The sequence below is a fragment of the Diadema antillarum genome, unplaced genomic scaffold (genome assembly GCF_040938485.1).
Source record: "Diadema antillarum isolate AM-2024a unplaced genomic scaffold, OU_Dant_1.0 scf00000003, whole genome shotgun sequence".
In the NCBI taxonomy this organism is placed as follows: domain Eukaryota; kingdom Metazoa; phylum Echinodermata; class Echinoidea; order Diadematoida; family Diadematidae; genus Diadema; species Diadema antillarum.
Genome location: NW_027270892.1, coordinates 3,166,506 through 3,186,033, shown reverse-complemented (window position 1 = coordinate 3,186,033; position 19,528 = coordinate 3,166,506). Strand labels below are relative to the sequence as shown.

At 39.5% G+C, this 19,528-nt stretch overlaps 1 protein-coding gene across 1 annotated transcript in view; it reads right to left on the bottom strand.

Moving 5' to 3' along the window:
- Window positions 1–1,171: 1,171 nt before the first annotated feature.
- LOC139735611 (dolichyl pyrophosphate Glc1Man9GlcNAc2 alpha-1,3-glucosyltransferase-like) overlaps window positions 1,172–19,528 on the bottom strand; it is a 73,179-nt gene continuing 54,822 nt past the window's right edge. The window contains exons 4-13 of the mRNA XM_071646398.1: window positions 17,564–17,688; window positions 15,978–16,045; window positions 10,900–11,026; window positions 8,939–9,042; window positions 5,983–6,103; window positions 5,570–5,712; window positions 4,561–4,700; window positions 2,726–2,823; window positions 1,913–1,985; window positions 1,172–1,427 (exon numbers count right to left, since the gene is read on the bottom strand). Of these exons, the coding sequence (XP_071502499.1) occupies window positions 1,172–1,427; window positions 1,913–1,985; window positions 2,726–2,823; window positions 4,561–4,700; window positions 5,570–5,712; window positions 5,983–6,103; window positions 8,939–9,042; window positions 10,900–11,026; window positions 15,978–16,045; window positions 17,564–17,688 (1,255 nt within the window). The remainder of the gene's footprint in view (window positions 1,428–1,912; window positions 1,986–2,725; window positions 2,824–4,560; window positions 4,701–5,569; window positions 5,713–5,982; window positions 6,104–8,938; window positions 9,043–10,899; window positions 11,027–15,977; window positions 16,046–17,563; window positions 17,689–19,528) is intronic.

The window sequence follows — 19,528 nt, the reverse complement described above, 5'->3', positions numbered from 1 at the left end:
CTGTACTTTGTCGTAAATGTAAAAATGAAAAGAAAGACCAGCGAAATACAGTACCGAGGTAGTGGAAAATCGGGACCATCGGATTCATCTTAAAATCTTGTCGCAAGCCAACTCATCATAGCTGGGTTTCCCTGTACATTGTAAACCACACTGTGAGCATGAATATTGTCTAACGTTAATACATCGTGCATCAATCTGTAGTACTGTCATATCGCGAAATGAGGTATCAATCAATGCACACCAAAGATTTTATTTGCTTGCCTTACATACACCAATATGTCACACCCACAATCACTTGCACACAAGGTTACAGAATTCAAATGAAAGTAATTTGAGACATGATTTTGATTTTCCACCTCTCTTGTTATCCACTAAAGAAATTCATACCACATTTTTATCATTATTTTGTCCATGCACTCAAACACACAAGTAGGACAAGTACAGTGTACATTGTAAATGAAAGATCCCCCATACTGATTAAATTGAGATGAGGAAAAATTATGTTTGTTTGTTGGGTTTATTTGTTTTCGTTTAATAGTCAGGTACCACGTTAAGTGAGGCGAATAGACATCCCTACATCGACAATATTGAAACAAGTTTTCCTGAATCACTGAGTTGGGATATTCAGAGTTCCTCTGTACATCTCCAATGGGGTTTTGCATTCACTGTATGTATACGGACAACTCATGACATGCACATTCTGAATATGTGTTTACTTATTCTTAAAAATAACCCCTCGAAAACTAAGACAAGGGCTACGAATGCAATTAGGGACCCTTAAACAGAGACGATGATGCTTAAGTACTGGCAAGAAGGGTAAACTCACATCATGATAAAGCGAAGAATAGTTCCAAGTCTTGGACTGGTAGAGAACTACAATATCACACAAAGGACTGATTCAATTTTTTTCTTGGCATGATCTATGCTGTTCTGCATAGGGATATACAATATCATTCATCTTAGTTTATTTCCTCTCGCCTGCTAATTCTTTATTTCTTTGCACACCTCATTGTAATCCTACACTACAAAAGAAAAGAAAAAGAAGTGGAAAATCCATCAGCATAAATGAAAATAAAATTTACACTTTGCTGTACATCAAGAACTGTTCATTGGTTTGTTCTTGATAAAGACACATCTGAAATAAGGCTTTTTGAAAAATAACTTCAGAAAACTATTCTTGCTTATTCTTGTTAACACCACCCCTCTTCAAGGTGTTCCAGTACAGACATAGCCAGGAGTAGAGGACACCCACTGAGCAGTAAACAGACATGAGGAGAAGAGGGAGGAAGGCCAGTTTTTGTGACAGCCCCAATGCGTAGTGCACCAGTTCGCAGTACAGGAAAAGCGGCACCAGACCCACAATGTACAGCGTCTCCACAGGGTTTAGCAGGGAAAAGTGTGGGAGGGAGTAACTCACAACGAGGGATCTGCCAAGGGAAAGGGATTTAAAAAAAAATCACACAACAGCTATGACACAAATGTCTGTTAAAGCAGGTGAATTTCTGAGCCTACACTCTTGCTGGCTCACTTTACCATTTAATTACAAGCTATAAAATGAAAGTGAAAGTCATGCATATTTTCAGTGAGATAGTGCAGGTACATTTAAGACATAGGTTACACTATTTTTGTTGTAAAGTACCACATATGTTGCAATTCATGAACTGACTACATGTGATTGCTCTGTACGTTTTCATACTTCTTTTTCTTTTTCTCATACATGTACTTCTTCGAATCTATTACCTGCCTTAGATCAGTAGAGTTTTATGAATGTGATTCATCCAATCATCAATGCTAATTCATGAAAAAGACAAACAAAAATATAACATATTCTTTATTTATTCTTTTTGTCTCAGTCTTTTAAATAAGAGGAAATTCTACACAACGTCATAAACTTGTGATGTCATCAACTTGCCTGTGGCATGTTTCCATGGCAACAAAAGTAAAACTGGTGTAAGCGATCATCAGTGCCACTTTGATGGGTGTTTCTGCAAACAAGAGTTAGACAAAGGAAACGATGTTAGATTTACGTTGTCTGATTGCAACACAGTTGAACAGATGAGACACAACTGTGTATAAATCACAAATGCAAATTATGTTCCTTTGAGCTCCAGAAAAAAGAAGGAACATGCTCTGCATCAATAACAAACTGTAATGAGATGATGAAGCTGTCTTGTGAATTCAAATAAGTCAGAAGAAGTAGGTCAGCATGACTTTTGGCCATTAAAGCATGGCTATTAAAGATTTCGATAGAAAAATATATCATGATCTGCTTTAAAAGTTTAAACTTGTACCATTATATCTTTTTGAACTTTCATCAAAGTTTCCACGATTGTAGTACTTGAGAAAACATGTAAGGCAAACCATTAATGTAGTTGCTTTTTCACGGACAGATAAAGTTAATATGTTTCCTCTTCAAAGGGTAATATGGTAATTGCAAAAGAAAAGGAGAGAGAGAGAGACACGAAAAAAAAAAATCAGGCTTTTGATATGACAGGAAGAGGAGTTTAGTATTGTAAAATATGAAATATTCTTCAAGAATGCCCACAGTATATATGGTGCTAAATGTAGGCTCGCTCCTTGCCCTTCCGACAGTGCACGTCTCAGATTATCTTGCGGCAGACTGGACAGAAAATTTCTGCATTTGCTCTCGGGGCCGAATTTTAAAATGAGAACACAGGAGCTGGAGAAAGGAGAAATTCTTCAGAAATATGAGATTCATTCTTACCGGCAGCAGTAAAGAGCAGCGGAAAGAGAGAGAAATGGCCAACGGTCGATAGGATGAGAAACACCTGGGCATCCTTGAAACTCTGAACGGCGAGCAGACTATGGAAAACGAAAAAGAAAGTGGGAGGAAATTAATTCGGGCGTCAAGTTCACTCAACTCCTTGATGCTCCCAGCATTTTACACGAGATGTAATAATGCTTGACTATATGGAAATGGCTCTTACTTTCCCGAAAATTCAAAAGCATTTCTTCTCATGGGTTTTTCCCCTTTTCTCCACGAGAAAAAGTAGGTGGGTTCAAACAATGTTTCTGGCCAATTCTCCCTATCGCATACAAATGTAGACATTTTGTCTCTAGCAGTTGGGTCCATACACTGGCTGTACGCTACGTGCATATGAATGAGGTGATCTTACGCACCCACACGCAACACGCAGAGGTCAAGTGGGGTCACACTTTAGGTGTTGACTTGTGCCCTTCTGGTATGGTATCATAAGTATGGTATCATAGGCAACAAAATGTATCAACATATTATCAACACCATGGAACATTCAACATTTACAAATAAATATTTCACATTTGCAGTAAGCAGGGCCTGCGAAAAGAACCTTGCAGTATCTCTGAACAAGAGACATCTCTGATACAGCGTATTTGCAATAATCATCAAGACGGAAGGGCGCTGCATACTGCAAAAGCAGAAACATTCGTGGTATGAATTTTCGCGAATTGAGCCAAGGGCTTCTTTCACATCATGAAACTTGTTTGAGTTTTGCCACTAGCATTCAATGCATTGTGTAGACAAAAAATTTTTGTGTGCAGTTTACTTTCGCGAATCTTGGCTCCTCGCGAAATTCATGAAAGTTTCATGCACCCGAACATTTCTGGTTTTACAGTAGGCCTAAGAGGAAGAACTGACTATTACTGACTTTTAAAAGAACATGATTAACCCATTGAGGATGGGCTGTTTTTGCTATATTGAAACACACATTTCCCGTGGACACCTGCCCGAGTATACTCAGGATTAGTCTTCAAAGGGTTTAACCCTATTTTAACTGGGGGGTCAAATTGACCCCCCCTCGACATTTCGCGCCACGATTCCGCAACGTGAAAAGATTTTGCCGCGTCGTTTCGTGACTATTTTCATTGAAGTCTCCCGCATGTTTTGAGACCAAGTTTGCGACGTCCGGGTACACCGTTCTGAAGTTACGTAATGTTTTGCATATGCATGTCGACCCGAAAACGGCTCAAATTCATGATATCGTGTGCAAATCCAATGCAAATTGTGTTTTTTGGTTAAATTGATACAAATTAGATTATTTCAACTTTTAACCATTCAAATTAATTGATTCTAGTGTAGATAAGCTTGAAAAAGTGCCTGCAACAAATTTTGGCAAAAAAACAATAGAAAACAAAAGGTCGAAAAAACAATGAAATGCGTAAGAAATTAACAAAACAATAAAAAACAAAAGAAATTGATTTTGATTGTGCTATTTTTTTACTAGAAAATTGTTCAATGTGTCTTGAGGAACTCTTACACAAAAATTTAGCTATCATTCAGTCTTTTTAATGGAGTTATACGTGAAAATATGATTTCATGCGTAAATTTGCATAATTAATTTACTAAAAATAGAAAATCAAACTTTTTCTTTTGTATGACCATGCAATCTTGTAGTTGACATCCGGCTCTATGTTCAGGCAAAATTTTGCGGCGATCGCGTGATCGGCGGCCGAGATCTGAAGGGGGGGTCAAATTGACCCCCCCCCCCCCCCCCCCCAGTAAAAACTTGGTCTCAAATACAAGATAGCCCAGTTAGAATAGGGTTAAGGGACAAAAACTACCTGAGAGGAATGATCAGGAGGAGTACGGCCTTCTCGTGGACGTGCCAGCCAAAGATGAACGAGCTGAAGGCGCAGAGCGTCAAACAGCGGATGAAGCCCTTCGGGCCACCCGGGTACCGCCAGAGATGGAGCAGGGCTGGCTACAAGGGGACATAACGCGTCATTGGCATGTGGGTATTAAAGCAATCATACAATAATAAAACACCTAACAGCATAAAATATAGAAACATTCTGTAGGAAAGTGACACAGATCTTTTAGTTGAAGTGATACAAGTAACACATCAAAATGTAACTGTTGGATGTACAGAGACTCCAACTCTCCCGCTTTCGACGGGAGATATCCCGCCGAAAGCCCATTTTTGCAAAATCTCCCGTTCTCCCGCTTGAGATTTAATTTCTCCCGCCCTGGCTCTGTGTCTCCCACTTGAAATGATTTCTTACTTATTGCCATCATATAAGCCTTAGATAGCACGAGAGAGCATCTAGAACCCTAGAGCTTCGGACCCCGGTCGTAAGGGACTTTGCATTTTGCGCACATCAAGTTGGAATCTCCCGTTTGCTAGGGGTTTCAGGTGGGAGAATCTCCAGATCAGAAGGTGATTGGGGTTGGAGTCTCTGTACCCCGTATGTAGGCAACTTGTAGAAGAGTTTGTGGGAAAACTAACCATATAACATACTACCAAGAAAGAAACACGTAATGTCACTTAGGGTTGGAAAAGTTACACAGACCTATCACATTGTGAGAAAAGTACAGTTATTTAAATGATACTGCAAATGCCACATATTTCCTTAGTACATTTTGCAAATGGGACTTTTCGCATGTAGTTAGATTCATGCAACTGCAAAGACATATGCCTAATTGTACTTCCCAGAGATATTCTTTCAAATTCTTTGATTTCTTCAAGAGCAAACAAAACAATACAAAAACAGCTCAATATGGAAAACATCCCATCATTACTGGAATTCAGTGTGCCTCAGTGTTTCTCTCTCTTTCAACTAAAGGACTTACAAGCATGGTGACACCAGTCAGCACAAAAGTTGCTATGGGTGGGACTGAGGGAAGAGCAGTGTGCTGGAATTCTTGCACAAGACCGCCAGTCATGGCTGCTTGCTTGGTCGCAAAGTCAGCTGGAAGTAAGCCCAATTTCAGACCTGAAAGATATGGCATGTAAATAGACAATTGTATTGGGGAAGGCTGCATACAACAACACACACAGTTACAGGATGAATACAATAAAGATCAGTGAGTAAAAAAAAGAAACTAACATTTTTTTAATGCTAATCATAAAAAAAAAAAACCAAACAAACAAAACAGATCAGCATCACACAGTATTGACAGTGGAATATTCTATCATATAGAATATAATCATCATCATCATCATCATCATCATCATCATCATAAAAATGTAAGTTCAGACATACCAGCGAGTGTTACAGTCTTGTCGGCAACATTGTAGAGGGCCCAGAAGTTTGGGGCCCAGTAGGCGTGGCAAAGGCCTCGCTTAAATGGAAAGAGCCGGGAGAGAACTTGAGGTAGCTGGTCCTGCAGAGCCAAGAAGACAAAGTAATCTTTATCAATATTACTGATACTGTTATTAACATAATCAAAATCATGATACCATAGTTACCATCATAACCATTATTATTAATAAATATCATCAATATCATCATATTTGGAAGAGCAGGAACTATACAATCATAACAAATTCACTTGACATCTCCTAATACACATGTTGGAAACACTTCTGTAAAATTTCATATGCCATACTAGTAGTCTTGGTTGCCAGGGGTGCAGAAACAATTCACTTAACCTGTTGAGGACGAGTGCCGAGTATACTCGGGCAATTGTCTATGGGAAATGAATGTTGAAGCAAAATCAGCCCATCCTCAACGGGTTGATAACAAATACGGTCCTTGGACCCACCTCACTACACCAAGGCCACTGCACATGCAGTTAATTGTACATGCATCACATAATATTAACTAAAAATACAACAAGAAATAAAATTTCCATCAAAAAACAAAACAAAGAAACAAAAAAAAACCCCTAAATTTTAGGTTCCTATCAAATGGAAGCAGTTGGGAGAAGTAGGAAGAACAGTAAGAAGAAAGAACAGGGGGAATCATGGGTACACCTCAAACTTCCTGTAGTCTTCTTACTTTGAGCAGGGTCATCTTTTCTTCGGGAGTAGGTGAAGTACATTATAGACCATTTCTCAAATACATTCTAACGCAGCGACGCTGTGATTTGTTTTTACTCCTGAAAAGTTCAGCCAGGACAATTCCCAAACTTTCAAGAAGTTTGCTTATCTCTACCAACGACTACATTAGGCGAAACAGAATGCAACCCCAAGCACAGAGATGAAAGACTTGGGTGAAGCAAGCACTTTGTGAAGGCACTGTGCAGGTAATACCCATGATAATCTTGAACACATATGAAAAGCTGTCTTGTTGGTAAAATTTTCTGAACAAACAAGTAAGAAGAATTGCTATAAATTGACCTCAAGTGACATGAAAAAAAAAAAAAAGACTGCTAGCCTGGCATTCACAATGGGTGTCTGTACAAGATTCAATCTGTCATAACTTTCTTGATTTTTGCCAGCATTTGTGTTTGGTTTTTGACAATCTATTCCTTTTAATCTCGTTGCTGCAGCCGAAATCACATTATCTTCCTTTGCGGTCAATTCCCCTCTAATGGATTGAACAGACCATGAACAGGTGGTTCCATTGTCGGTTGTGGCGTCATTTTAAGGTTGGGATGGTGGGGGGGGGGGGGGGGGAGGTGGGGGATGGCGGTTGTTAATATGAGGCCAGAGGATATGTTGTGTGTAAATTATTGACCCCTTAAGCATACTTTACTTCAGTTCACTTTCACAAAGCAGTCAAATGACGCACCTGCCACATGCCACTAAAGACAGATGGTATCTGTACCTACATGTAGAAGAATATTGATGTATTTTGCCTAAAGCCTGCAATAACCCATGGTCAACCTACAATCAAATCTCATGAAAATTACTTGCCCAAATAGGAGTTTTCCTTTTCACTTAGACATGACATTAAAAAGTATTTTTTACATTTTTGCTATTAACCCATTGAGGTTTGACTGATTTTGCTACAACATGCATTTTCCATAGACCCCTGCCCGAGTATACTCGGGACTCGTCTTCAATGGGTTAAAGTTTCTGATGCAAATGGATTCAATGTAACTAGGAAAATGTCTTACACAGGTACGGCTGACATATTAAGAGGGGTATCAACAAGTGGGCCTCAACAAAAAGAAAACAAAAATGAAATTAATTATGCTTAATACTGCAAGTGGTCTTGCAGTATTACAAGAATGATAACAGAATACACATTTGGGGCAAGGATACTCACGATCGCATGCAAAATGCATTATCATAAAAAACGGGGCAAAGTCTGAGGAAATCCCTAACCCTTTCTATGCCATGGACTTCAGAAGGTGTGTGCAATGCTATGGGGTTTTCTGTACCAGTTGGCACTCAAGATACACATAGGGTTAAACATCTTTGACTAATGCAAGAAGACAGTCAATATCACACAATATGTGACTTGTTGTTGTTGTTGCTGTTGTTATTTACTCTTTTTTTTTTGGGGGGGGGGAGGGTTGAAAATCATGATGTAGCCTTTTCAATGGCACTCAATGGCAGGTGCAATTATTCATATACATCGTATGAACAATGATTGAAGATGTTTTTATGACATGGGGATGGGGGGGGGGGGGGGGTAATCTACATGTAACTCTATCAGTAGCTTGGAGCACATGATCATTCAATTATAGATGATCCATGTATAACTACATTTCTCCCAAAGGAAACCCTGAATACAAAAGGACCAAGTGTGAACATGAAAACAGATGCAAACGGCATTAGCTGTTATTTTTTTTAAATGTCTCTTGTCAATTTTAAAGGGAACCAGCTCTAGTAATGCTATGCTGCAGTACTTCATAAAAATCTTGCTCTATCAAAAAAACTTCATGCTTCACCAATAATAACCAACGCCCACACCTACATATCGCAGTTAGTGAACTGTCAATGTACTATTGCATCAAGTGTCTCAAGGGGAGATACACTCGTCTACAAACTACTGCAAAACCAGAAACATTCGTGGCATGAAACTTTCACGAATTGGAGCCAACTGCCTTTTTTTTGCAGCATGGAACTTTCCCAAATTGACGAATGGCATTTAATGCATTATGCAGACAAAAACTTTTGCGTGCATTGTACTTTCGCGAATCTCAGCTCCTCATAAAATTTGCAAAAAATTTCATGCATGCAAAAATTTCTGATTTTACAGTAGTTTCTACTCCAACCATTGACGAGACTTGACAACTTGCATTCATATTGAGCGAGCTCCTCACCATGAGAATGAATGGTCCGAAGGACAAGGCACACAAGGCGACAACGAGGACTCCAAGAGCCAGGAAACGAACGATGGAGAAACTCCTCCATCTCACACCACCATCTGGGGAAATGAAAAATGTAATGAAATAGATCGCGAAAGTAGAATTTGGAGGTCATTGACACCTCCAGTGCCAAATTGCAACACTAGAAAATGTCATCATTTGTGCTAGAGTTAATAAGCCATTCTACAAGGAAATCAAAACAAAACAAAAACACTGGACATATTATGACAAAATTTGAAGACCAGAGTGACATGATGTGTATTTTCTCATTACACGGGAAGTTTGCTCTGACCTTTTAGAGTGTTCACTTGCCAAGAAATCATAATTTCTCTGCACACATGAGAAATGTGTAGCTAGCTTGGCTGGTCATGGTTATGTCATGAATGCTCATAGTTGTATAAAGCAAACTGTGGAACACATCATGCATGCATGCAGAAACCTGCCAGATTTCTATTTTCAGGATTTTTTTTTTTTTTTTTTAATATGATGGAGAAAACTCAAACATATGTAGCGATCTTTGCCCCTGAAGTATTCTGCAAATTAGAATGGCATTCAGTCAGGTCTCATGAAATACTTATTACTTGGACAATAGACACTATCTACTCTTTGAAGATTCCGGTGTTGGTAGAATGTTAAGTGGTGGATGGTTTCATGGTACACCATGTATTCTTTCTTGGACATGAGTTTGTTCCTGACAAGGACCTATAGACTGTATTTCTACAATTTCATATCATGGAGTACATAAATCAACAGCTCCATATATAGATTTGTGGAATTTATTGTGGTCCTTGAGCAGAGATATCAATACTCTGAAAAACCCCACAAATTACACTGAACAGGGATGATGACATAGAGCCGCACATATTTCAGAAATGTAGCAATGTAATATCAATACAATACCACATGCTTGACAAGTTCACCTGTGTAGAATTTATGCATTCTTTCTCCTTTTGTTCTGCTTCCCTGAGCCCCTACTCATGCATTCTTATACTGAGGCTGCCATGTCATCATCCTTGTTCATTATGATTTGTTATAAATTTGGAAAACATTCTAATTCCTCATCCCAATCATGAATATTGAAGCTCTGTTCCCAGTATAACCGATTTATAGTTGTTGATATGTAAAAGTCTGACAATTATCCGGAGGTCTCCTTTAATCTCGACATTTCAGTATGTACACATGTACACTATATTCTTACTGGCTGTTCTCTTGAGGACTGTTAGAGCATGCTTACCGAAATTTTTGAGGTTGAGTATGTCCTTGTCAAGACCACTCTCACACACTCTCACACACACACACGCACACAAGACCAAACAAACAAACAAACGTAGTGTACCATGAAATCATCCACCACTGGACAAAGTTGAATGTCTCTCTGTTTCTGTTTGAACCACAGGTGCGATTCTTGAGGAACAAATTGAAAACATACATGTCATTGAATGTCTGACAAGGAAGATACACAATGTAGTTGACACCAACATCATTAAGTGAGTTGAGAAAGCGCAAAAAAACAACAACCCATAACTGTAATTTTCACACTTCTGACTTGACACAAACATGCAGATGTCTTCTATTTTTTTTTTTTTTTTTGGGGGGATTCATTGCATTTACAATAATCAGTAGAAAAATACTGATATCAATGTTGATTATTTTGAGAATTCCACAGTCTGGCAAAAGTTCGACACCTTTGTCACTGTCTTGCTAAAGAAGAAACAAGAATGAAAAAAAAAAAATCTCAATCACCACTACACGATATTATGAGCTATTGTTACCCCTTTTGCCTCCCCCCCCCCCCCATTTTATTTTTTCTTCCCTATTTTCTGGATTTTCATATTCTTAGTATGATCTCCTTGGTTTAAGGTGATAGGTGCTAAAGAGTTATTGATGCATTGACACACCAGTTGGTTTATACTTGCCTTGGTTTGAGGCGGTAAAGCAGTACGTCCTCAGTAGATACACAAAGTAAGCTGGCGCAACGTAGACATAGATGTGCTTGAAATTCAGAAGCGCCGCAAACCAGACGGCTCCCTCAAGGGTTCGGTCCTGGAATGGTACAATGCAGATCAATTTACCAAATTTCAATTATTCTAGTCCAGTAAGGATAAATGGTAGGCTCGCCACTTTGCATACTGAGGTACATCTTACAAAAAAAAAAGGGGGGAAGACCCATGGGTCTGGTGCTCAACTGAGCATCACACTTGGCCTTCAAGGCATTCCGCCTGAAGCAAACTACGTCAAATTCTAGAGATTCAGGGATTTGCTGCAGGCCCCCTGGGCAACAACATCCTAATTTCGTATGTACATGTACCTATGGGCCCCATCCTCTGGGTCCCCTCGAGGCATCACCACCATTTTGTACAAACTATTATTCCCTCCCCCTATTGATGATATTGGCCAAGTTTGGTCAAAATCCAGCTACAATTTTTCAAAAAGAAGATGAAAATGTGAAAATTGTCATGTGCAACGTACAACCAACAATTAAAAAAAAAAAGACATCAGCAACAGACAATGCATAGATAAACTTGAGGAATCAGCATTTGAACATGAAAAAAACCCCCAAAAAACAATAGAGACCTGGGGTCTCACCTGAGTTATCACATATCCACCTTCCACGCATTACACATACATGCAGCACTAACATAGCTTTTAGTTTGCAATTTTAGAAAAGATTTGAAAAGATTCTTTAATTTGGGGGGTTTTGTCCGTATTCCCCCCCCCCCCCCAATACATTGTACAGTATATTATTCTATCACCCAAGTGATAATACATCGTACATGCCAAGTTTGGTGAAAATTTGACCATGCATTCCCAAGAAGAAGATGAAAATTACGATTAAGTACAATTACGGCCCATTTTTGGAACTTCCTCCCCCCCCCCCCTAAAAGTTTTTATGAACATTTATGTAATTTGAAGACTGGAAGATATCACACTGTTAATACTTACTTGCTTTTTTGATACTCAAAGTTCATGTAAATGTTTGGTAATCAACAACAGACTAATTACAACATACAGTACTTGAAAGCTAAACCAATAAGAGCATACCCACAGAAGTCATCATAAGCTAACCTTTTGCCCAACTTGCAATAAATCTCCCTCTATCTTACACCCTCGTTCCACAGAGATTTTTTTTTTCTCATCGGTCACAGTGTCAGACATGCTGGGTGTGATCCGATGAGTCAAGATGGTCAGATGAGGATCACGCGCGACATGTCTGACACTGACCTGATAGTCGACAAACACAAGTCGGATTCATCAGACTGCCATCCGATACACTTCGGTGGGTGGCTGGAAGCAACAAACTTTGCTTCTGACGAGTGACCAATGAGAAAATAATCTCTGTGGAATATTAAAGGGTATAATACTCAATCCCTGACTTCAAACTTATGGAAATATGTCATAAAGTTTGTTGGGTCTTTGTACAGTCAGTGGAAGAAAAAAAATATTGGAAGGATAATTCAATGTATATTTTATAAATGAAAATTATGCCATATTCCATGAAAACTATAACTTTTCATTCAAAACTTTTCATAAACTATGCAATCGCAAGGACTGACTCTAGAGTGGGGATGGTTCAAGGAAATGGAAGAATCTGGGCAAAAAGGCCGGCAGGTCTGGCTCTTGGCTTGACTTTACGTCCCACTAGGTGATGGAATATAAGTTGGGCACAGGAAATGCAATGCTTCAGGGGGAGAAAGAAGGAGAGATTTTGGGCATTAAGACAAGTGGAAATGAGACAGGAGTCAGTGTTTGTTACGAGATGAGCAATACACAGAGTCTCCTTGGCTTGATGCACCGTAACCGTACACCTTTGCAAAAAATACCACACCCGGTGGAGGCATCATCTGCATTTCCCATTTCGCAGTTTCAAAACTCGAGTACTTGCCTGCAGAGCGTAAATCCTTCTCTCTTCTTCTTCTTTGCTTCATTTTCTTCTTCTCATCTTCTCACTGTCTATGTCCTTATTTTTTCTTCTGCATCTTCTCCTTCTTTTTTTAATTTTCTTCCTCTTCTTTTCTCAGTTTTTTTTCTGCTTTTCCTTTTCCTTATCTAGGTACAAAATTTGATGGGGTGATGATGCTATATGGCGTCACCATCATGTCTCATGCTGACCTATCCAAAAATACATCTTTACTAAATCTTCTTCTTAATATCATATCTCCTCATCAGATTATTGTAGTGTTGTGAAAATTTAGTAACAGAGTAATGATGGCTTTCACAGGGAGAGGGTGGAAGGAGATAAAACATTGACCACAAACATGATTTCTATTCAATTTTTTTAGTTGTGAAGTGATAATATAGTGATTTCATTTCGCGGTAAACTATTCGACTCTTTCTTAACTGATCTTTGGTGGGGTCTGTTGCAATTATAAAAAATCCCAATGAGTCTAACTATGACTTGCCTCTACAAATTTTTTTTTACCATGTGAGTAGAAAGTGACATTCTTCAAAATCTTAAATCTTTTTTTTTTTTCACAAGTGAATTTTTTCTTTTGTTTTGAGAGGTGAAATATTCAATGAATTCTAAGATCGTTTCAAACCCCATCGCTGTTTTATCTGTGCATTACAGTTGATTTTGTTATTGTTCAGTGCATTAAACGAGAAAGGAAAGGGTATATCGGCTTAGCTCCATCTTGAACTGATAACTGATAATAGGTCAGATAACCACAATTAAGTGCTTCTTTCCATGAATGATATCAGCACCTTAGGTATTTTTAAAGACTTCAACAAAAATAAAGAGAAAATATAACAATAACAACCACCCCTTGGAAATCTGGACTTTTTTCTTTATTTCTGTTTTTCAATGACAGGTCAGATTACCTTCCTCTCCTTGAATAACATTAAACTATATCTGCCAACACCTAGACTTTGGTAATCCCAAGTGAGCCGGCAAAACTGGCGATGAAGTGCAAGAAAAACACCGCCCTGGCAAATATCCATGGATCACCTTCCTGGTCCGTCCCTGCTTCACCATGCCTGCCCTGCCGCCGCCGCCGCCGCCGCCGCTGCCGAGACATTTGAACCGTAATCCGATCCCGCTCGGCAAATGCCCACCACCTACAGGACACCACGCTTCGCCGCATCTCTTCTTTGGCGCGACAAATCTTTTGATGTGAAATTGACAAACAAAGAGCCGGTGCCATCTCATTCATCACATTCCCATGTCACAGCTTTCTTGGAATGCTGGTCCTACACCGGGAACATTTTCCTGTTCTTTTCTTTTATCCCCTTTTCATTCTTTTTTCTTCGGCAAATCAAACATGACGTGGGTTGAACTGATGCAAAGCGGATGGACTAAAATGTCACGGTCAACTGGATTTCCTTTCTTTTCTTTCTTCTTTTTTTTTTTTTTTTTTGCATTCCTAAACTCCAGGGGAAGCTCTCACAAATTGCTCAGGTAATGTCCACTTCCCCGCATCTTCCCCCGGGCCACGGCAAAATAGCGGCCCAAATCCCTCAATCTGGATGATCGGATTTCACCACCAAAGGCCGGACAAATTCAGTGCTCCACGGTCCCCCGGCTCTAACAAGTGCATGTCCCACTTTTCTGCGCGTCCATCCACGTTATACCGAACAGAGCTCAATTTTCGCTGCATCCACAAACAGCTTGACACTGATGTGGCGGTGTGGTTCAGTAAATGTGTTCTCTGACTTGCAAAAGTATAGGAATGTTTGTCAACGGTGACTTCATTCATCATTTATCTAATTAGCCATTGACATACCACATATCACTTGGGCAGTCAGTTTTTAATTACTACCAATCAAGCAAAGTGACAACATTTTACAGAATTCTGTAGCTGTACTCTTGTATCATAAAGACATCCATATATGACTGTAATATTCTCTTCTTTCTTTTTTTTTTTACTGAAATGTATTACCCTTGTACATCGACCTCAATCAAATACAAAAGACCCTCAAACTTCTGGATTCAATTTTACGTGATACATAATACTGTATCTATTTCACAACATTGTCTCTGAAATATGTGTGCACTGTAACCAAGGTGTTTGCCCTAATATTACGAAGATAAATCTAGCATAGCATTCTTTTGATTCAAAGTTGTTGCTTCGGATACAATGTATTTGCTAAAAGACTATGCGTATACATGTGCTGCATTGTCCCCCCAATCATTGGGACATCAAGATAGTGACAGCCAGCTCTAAAATCATGACACATATATCATAGATTGTCATGTAATGCACCTCACAGTCACATCCTCTTATTCATATTTTGATAAGAATGTCATTATGATTTGTCATATAATGATTTCCTTTGTACAAGTGAAAAATTGAAATAAACTGTAAATGAAACTGACAGAATGGCAATGGCCATTTGCAAACATTGTGTTTTTGTCATTATTTTTTTTTTCAAGAATGAGAAAACCATTCCAAATGATAAGATCCTAGTGATCAATTGCATCAGCAAAGTGAACAACATCACTCGATTATAAATTCACCAGAGCAGACAATGCTTACATGATCTGTTCTTTTATACTAGTATTCACTATCCTTGTCTTCCATGTCTTTTTGATTGCTTTGCAAGACAAGCTTTATATAAAAGTGTGACTAATACACTGTCGCATCAACTGTCGGTGCAATTATGCGAGAGGAGATTTGAAACAGAAATCACAGGACTTGATTCTCTTCTGTTCTTAATCTGCACAGACACGCTATCCAATCATCACATTCTTCGCAAAATCGATATGAAATCCATAAATGCGGTACATACGCATGTAATGTGGCACCACAAATCATGATTAAACTCACATTGTGGGGTACATTATAGGAGTGATTGCGACATTGAAAAGCAGTTTTAAAAGAATTACAAGCCATGATACTGGAAGGGGGGGAGGAAGAAGCTTGGATCTATTTGAGGCGTGAGAAATTGCCCGACATTACCGTCGATATCACACCATGAAGAGGCATATAAAGTGGCATAAAAGGGAGAGGGTACACAAGAGAGGGAAGAGACAAAACTAGAAATAGGAGGAACTTACCTGACAGATTCTGGTTATGGAGAGAAGCATGAGGCCAAACAGGAATCCATTATACTGAAAGTGGATATCTGCGAGTCAATTGATGGCGGTGTGTAAGTCAAGGAAAGGCACTATCCAAACACACACTCCAACCAGAAGATTGCTCAGAGCTTTGTGTTTTTTTCCCCCACCCCACAAGTCAGCACTCGGCAAACACATTCAAGTGAAATGCGACTTGCGAGACATGACGAATCCCAAGTAATGCAGTTCTGGAGCGAATGATAAAAACACAAAATGTTGTGACCTTAAACAGTAGAGTCTAACCCATTTGTTACTCATTGCCTGGTAAAAAAAGGGAAAAAAATGCAGACCACAATGCATAACTGACAGAGACACTCTCTCTCAGACTGATGGAGTCGTTTCTGAAAAAGATTGAGGGGTATACACACTGCATCACTGATCATAATATTCTGGTCCAGTTGAGAAGCTGTACCGCACTCCTCACAAGAACTGTTACCTCAAGAGAAGTTACAGTACCTTGGTGTTGAAGTACCCATTCAAGGAATATCATAATTACACAATCTCAGCCAGGTATTTTGAAATCCCTACCAAGTAATCATCAAGTTACAAATTAATTACCTTCAGATTCTCAAATATTAATGATATCTTTTATCTAATTTCACTTAAAATTCAACTGTCCTTCTTAATATTGATTCCCTGCCTTGGCAATATAATTTTTGCTATGATGAACATTCTTCCAAAAAAATGTTGCCAGAGTTTTCATCTCTAAATGGTATCTGACATCTGTATAGATGATGTCTCAGTTCAGATAAGTACCAGGCTCATTGCTCAAGAGGTCCACATCAAGCACATAGACCTTAACTCTTTACGTGCCACATTCGCACGCCCGACTCAGTCGACAGAGTGCCAACTTCGCGTATTCTGCTCAAACGCAGAAATCCGCCCAAACCGATCGATAAATCGCCAAATGCCGTGGTACAACAAAAGCAATTCTAGCGATTCCCTTCCTCTCACACATCGCTCGCATTTAGTGATTGACTAGCAAGCGGTGTTCCCTACTGGATTTGCGTATGAATGATAAGTTTCTGTCACTGTTTTGTGTGCAAAAGTCATGACTTTAAAGTAATGTACCGTAGCTGCTGGTCATTTGAAAGACAAACAATTATAGACTTGTCATAAAATATACATCAAAGCAAAGCTTGGCATTTTCTTTACAACTTTGCTCACTACATGTCCAGTTTATCTGAAACCCATAAAAGTTACATGGATTTGAAAAAAAAACAGAACGGTTTGCCAAAGCATGAATATGTTGGTGTCTTAGAACAACGTGGCACACAGGAGGTTTACACCATGGCACATAAAGAGTTAAATTGAGTCAGGACTCTCATATGAAGAATTTGTTACTGACTAACAAGAAAAAGAAACCTTGCACTAGAGATGGGTTATCACAGAGCTCTCAGATCAGAAATATAGCAACAGCCTGCATGGGTCCTCACACTGAAAGGGTTAAAAATCACCCTATGTCTGCAGGTCGCGTGTGGCTGATGATGGAGGGAGACTCCAGTGGCTTAAAAAAAAAAGGATACGATCAATGATGAGCAGACCAAAGTTGCAGATGAGCAGGATGGCAAGGGTGAAGCTCGGCTCAGTCCAACCCCCGACGACTCCTTCCCGCCTGTAGCTGGACGGCTTAGGTAGAGTTAGGCAGAACCTGGAGGAGGCGAAAAGAAGAAAAATGGGTGCCAAGAGAAACCAGAAAGACAAGAAGAGAGAGAGATACATTGTAGACAAAGAGAGGGAGAGAGACACAGACAGAAAGAAAGAGAAGTAGATGAAGAGAAAGTGAGAGAGGGAGAGAAAGAAAGAGAGATAGACAAAGAGAGAGAAAGAAAATGGTAAATTGAGAGGAAAAAATAAGGGATCAAAACTTACAAGTATCAAAGACAAACTCATTAACATGATGCACACTACTGACATGCACGATTGTTCTTGGTCTCGATCTTGATAATGAAATTCAATGTGTCATATGTGCAGTATATACTACACATGCAACATACACACAAACACTCCTGTAGAATTGAGACAAAGAGTTAGGCAATTTTCAGTGTGACTGTAAATCAGAGAAGACATGTACAAAGTTGTATGAGGGAAAGGCTATGATAGCAAAACTCGTTTGCATTGCCACAGCCGTAGGGACCTCCATCCCCAGAGAATCTTGCGCGCAACGCAACGATCGCTTTTGCTCACAGCGAGAGTCAGCCACGAGTCACGCTGCAAACGTGGACCGATAAAGCAGCCGGCAAGCCAAAGAGGACTCAACGATCTTCTTGCGGCGAAAGTTTGCTCGAGATGTTTGCGCTCCCCACCGTGTTTGCTCATGGATGAGACGCCCTCTTCCAGACGACCATCAGTTATGTGTCCATGTACCCCGGGTGTGACGGTTGCCTAGCAACCCTTCCAGAGGATCGTTTCGAGCCTAGCTCTCAATCTAATTTTCTGGTTTGCCTTAATGCTGCCTGATTTCTTTCAAATCTAATCAAAGGCAAACAAAAAAGGAAAGATGCTGAATGATGCTGCTTTTTATGATGGTGGGGGGAGGGCATTATGGGATACTAGCTCTTTCATTTCTTTGTTTGCAAAAGGCTTTCGACTCATTCAATTTCATCACACTGACTAAGCTAACTGTATGTTTGCATACCTCCTTCATTTCGTGGAGCACATGACTTCCCGTGCTTGCTGTCATCAGAGCGCTGATGAATAGGTATATCTTTTTTTTTTGGGGGGGGGGGGGGGAAGGGGGTCTTTTATAATGGAAAGTCATTTCTGCAATCACACTGTATCGAAAGGGAGTGAAAAATAAGGCAAGGTAATGAATTATGAATATTTCATGTGCACTCTCCAGGTCTCAATGTTACTTCAACAAAGGAGGCTTAATTTACGAACTGTCACATCTCAGAAATCACACCATTAGATCGTGTATTGGCTACCTGGAACATCCAATATTCATGGGTATGTACATACGCACATAACTTCCTTGCGCAAAAGAGCACAAAATGTGTTTGGAGTCACGCGTGTCTCATGGGGTGAGAAACTGACAATTCAATGTACACTGACCTGATCGGGGTTGCCCTGGAAGCCGATATGATGTCAAACAGTGGCAGCCACTATACTCGGCCCGGGTCTCACGGCACATGACTGGAATGCTCAAAACAGACTGCTCCAACTAGTCTACCTCTTCAAAAACCATGGAATCAGTTCCTTGAAATCTCTCCCATGGCTCACATTTTGGTCACGATGTACCTCCCTCATCACAAACCATAAAACACTACTTTCACTGCTCACTAAAATAATAACATTTCTTTTTCATGTACACTGTATCAAAATTCATTGCGTCCCATCATCATTATAGTGACTGTGGACTAATGTTTCTTCTGGTGTCTTGTAGAAGAGATATACAGGGATTCCTCACTTGGATTTTAATGAAAATTTTGTACAATATTTTTACTAAATTTCTTCAGACTATTAGTCACCTCTTGCAGCTATTATCATTA